At 40.1% G+C, this 2611-nt stretch overlaps 1 protein-coding gene across 6 annotated transcripts in view; it reads left to right on the top strand.

Moving 5' to 3' along the window:
• The window catches only part of LOC111434405 (mediator of RNA polymerase II transcription subunit 11), an 18412-nt gene that overhangs the window by 14318 nt on the left and 1483 nt on the right, over positions 1-2611 (top strand). For 3 of the 6 annotated variants that reach the window (XM_023071868.1, XM_023071869.1, XM_023071867.1), the window contains exon 3: positions 1806-1992. In XM_023071868.1, coding sequence (XP_022927636.1) covers positions 1806-1991 — 186 coding nt within the window. In that variant the 3' untranslated portion in view covers position 1992. Of the gene's footprint in view, positions 1-1805; positions 2193-2611 lie in introns of those variants that run through there. The other 3 variants (XM_023071873.1, XM_023071870.1, XM_023071872.1) reach the window with 1 other exon arrangement.

Raw genomic sequence — 2611 nt, 5'->3', positions numbered from 1 at the left:
GGTTTTTTTTTTTTTTTTTTTTTTTTTTTTTTTTTTTTTTTTTTTTTTTTTTTTTTGTGTGTGTGTGTGTGTGTGTGTGTGGAAGTTTATGTTGTAATACTAAAATTTGATTAGAAATGATGTTAGTAGAACATATATAAGATTTTTGTTTACATTTTTAATAAAAACTATATCAGAAAATGGAAATTATGCATTACAAAAATTTCTTCAGAAAAACCATTTTTTGAAGACAATAAAAAGTTGAGATAAAATTTCCTGTGGGGAACTTGATCCCTGCACAATCCTCGTGGGGGATTCCTCGCCTCGATAATCTTTGAAAAAATAAATGGAGAATTTCACGGGGATGTTGAATGAAAAGGGGGTGGGCATGGGGATGGGAAGTCTTCCCTGTTCCCGCCCCTCCTCATGGACATCTCTAGATTAAGTTGCACTGCGAGTTTACCGGATATTCAACAAAAAAACAGCTTTGTTCGTTGAGCCTTGTAGTGGTTTGAGTAGATTGTTGGGCGTCTAGTGGAGATCACAAACGTAGAGAGGTTGGGGGTTGTGATGGAAGAATTGTTCACATGGGACTCTGTTGGTTGGAAGTTGATTATTCCACTGCGGTTGGGGTTGTTGCAGGTGGTCGGGGTTGTCGTGTGGTCGAGACTAGTTGATGATATACTCTGTTTCACTTCAGAGGCCACTTGGAGTGTTGGCAATAGAGAGAGTGGAGTCAGGAAAACAACTTGAAAAGCTGCTAAGACTTGTCGGAAACTTTGTTCATGTAGATCTCTTTGTCAGTTGGTAGTTGGTTGTCGCACGGTGGTCAATGGTTGGGGTTGTCACAGTGACCTGGGTTTTTGCGTGGTCACATGGAACCTTAGGTTAAAATTACTTCTGGTTTTCCTAATACTAAGCACATTTCTCTCGTGTCTGATCACATTTTCCATCATGGGAGAAAGGATTCCAAGTATTCGGCTCCTAAGGTGTTACGGGGTTTCTCCTGTAACGTTTTTTCATTTTATTTGTTCTCTCCCTTCTTGGGTACCTCTGCATTTTCCTCTCTTTAGTAGGTTGAAATTCCTAAAAAGCGAAATTCTTGGCTAGCTCTGAAGGGAGAGTGAACACGCAAGATTATCTTGAAAGACATTCATCATTAGTGTAGAATCAGCAATAGTGTGTTTGTTGGAAAGGAGGATGATCTTGACTATCTTATGTGGAATTGTCCTTTTGCTTTTCTCATTTGGAGTCGATTTTTCAGGACTTTCGCATTTGCTTTAGCAACATGGTTTCTCTTTGATCGGGAAGGTATGATAGAGGAAGAATTTCATGGCAACTTCACTTTGATTAGTTTTTGTTTTTAAAGAATATTATTATATTAATTTTAGTCCGATCAGAAGTTCAGATAAAGTTTTACTACAAAAAGTGCTCTCCCCCGTTTCTGGTTCCTGCCAGAAAAAATGTGGAATGATTGTGTTCAGTATCACTGGGTATTCGGGATTTTGGTGGTCGTTACGTAATGACAGTTAATTTCTCGTTAGATTGTTAGTTGAGTCGGTTAGGAGTCGGGAGTGTCGAGGAAGGATATTATTGCTGATTGATATCTCAATTTGTTACCATTTGGCTCACGTAACCGGGTTCCTAGCAGATTGTAGAGAATAATTAAAGAATAATTGTTGTGTGGCTGGTATGCTTTTTTAGTACTGTTCAAAGATGGGGCATCTTTATCAAAAGTGTCAAGTCAATGCAATCCTATATTTCACCTAAATCTTTGAATTATATTTGAGGAATAATGTGAAACATTTTGTCCTCCTTGAAATCAGGATATCCAAGTTACGTTGCGGGATGAAATCAAAAGTGCGTGTGAATATCGTCCGTTCGAGAAGTGTGATTATAGTTCAAGGATTACTAATGAACTTTGCTGCAAGAAACTGGAATACATGATTTCGAAGTTGGATGGAATGAAGCAAACCATTGATGAATATCAAGTGAAAATGGAAGATTCTTGAGGTAAATGTCGCAGTGAGCTGCCAATCTAACTATTTTCCATTTTTCCCATACAATGTTGTAGAAACGTAGGTTGATGGGGGAAACTAGGTAGAGCTAATAGCATCCACTTATGACTAGTCGGCTCATACCAAAATCCTGCTGTATTCTTAAACTATCCATTGTTTTCCTTTTAATCTGTGGTCTCTTCTATATTTGATATAGGTCATGTCTTATTGGATGTATTCATTTTCTTTCATTTGTTTGCATCGAGGAGTTGCCGGCTGAGCTACGAAATCTCACATCGGTTGGGGAGGAGTACGAAGCATTCTTTATAAGGGTGTGGAAACCTCTACCTAGCATACACGTTTTAAAAACCTTGTGGGGAAGCCTGAAAGGGAAATCCCAAAGAGGACAATATCGGTTGGTGGTGGGTTTGGACTATTATAAATGGTGTCAGAGCTAGACACCGGGCGATGTGCCAACAAGGAGGCTGAGCACCAAAGGGGGTGGACAAGAGGCGGTGTGCTAGCAAGGACGTTGGGCCTTGAAAGGGGGTGGATTGGTGAGTCCCACATCGATTGGAGAAGGGAACAAATGCCAGCAAAGACGCGGGGCCCTGAAGGAGGGGGGGGGGGGGGGG

Source organism: Cucurbita moschata, unplaced genomic scaffold, assembly GCF_002738365.1.
Source record: "Cucurbita moschata cultivar Rifu unplaced genomic scaffold, Cmos_1.0 Cmo_Scf00044, whole genome shotgun sequence".
Taxonomy (NCBI): Eukaryota; Viridiplantae; Streptophyta; class Magnoliopsida; order Cucurbitales; family Cucurbitaceae; genus Cucurbita; species Cucurbita moschata.
The sequence above is the reverse complement of the archived record's forward strand: the minus strand, read 5'-3'. Positions and strand labels throughout refer to the sequence as shown.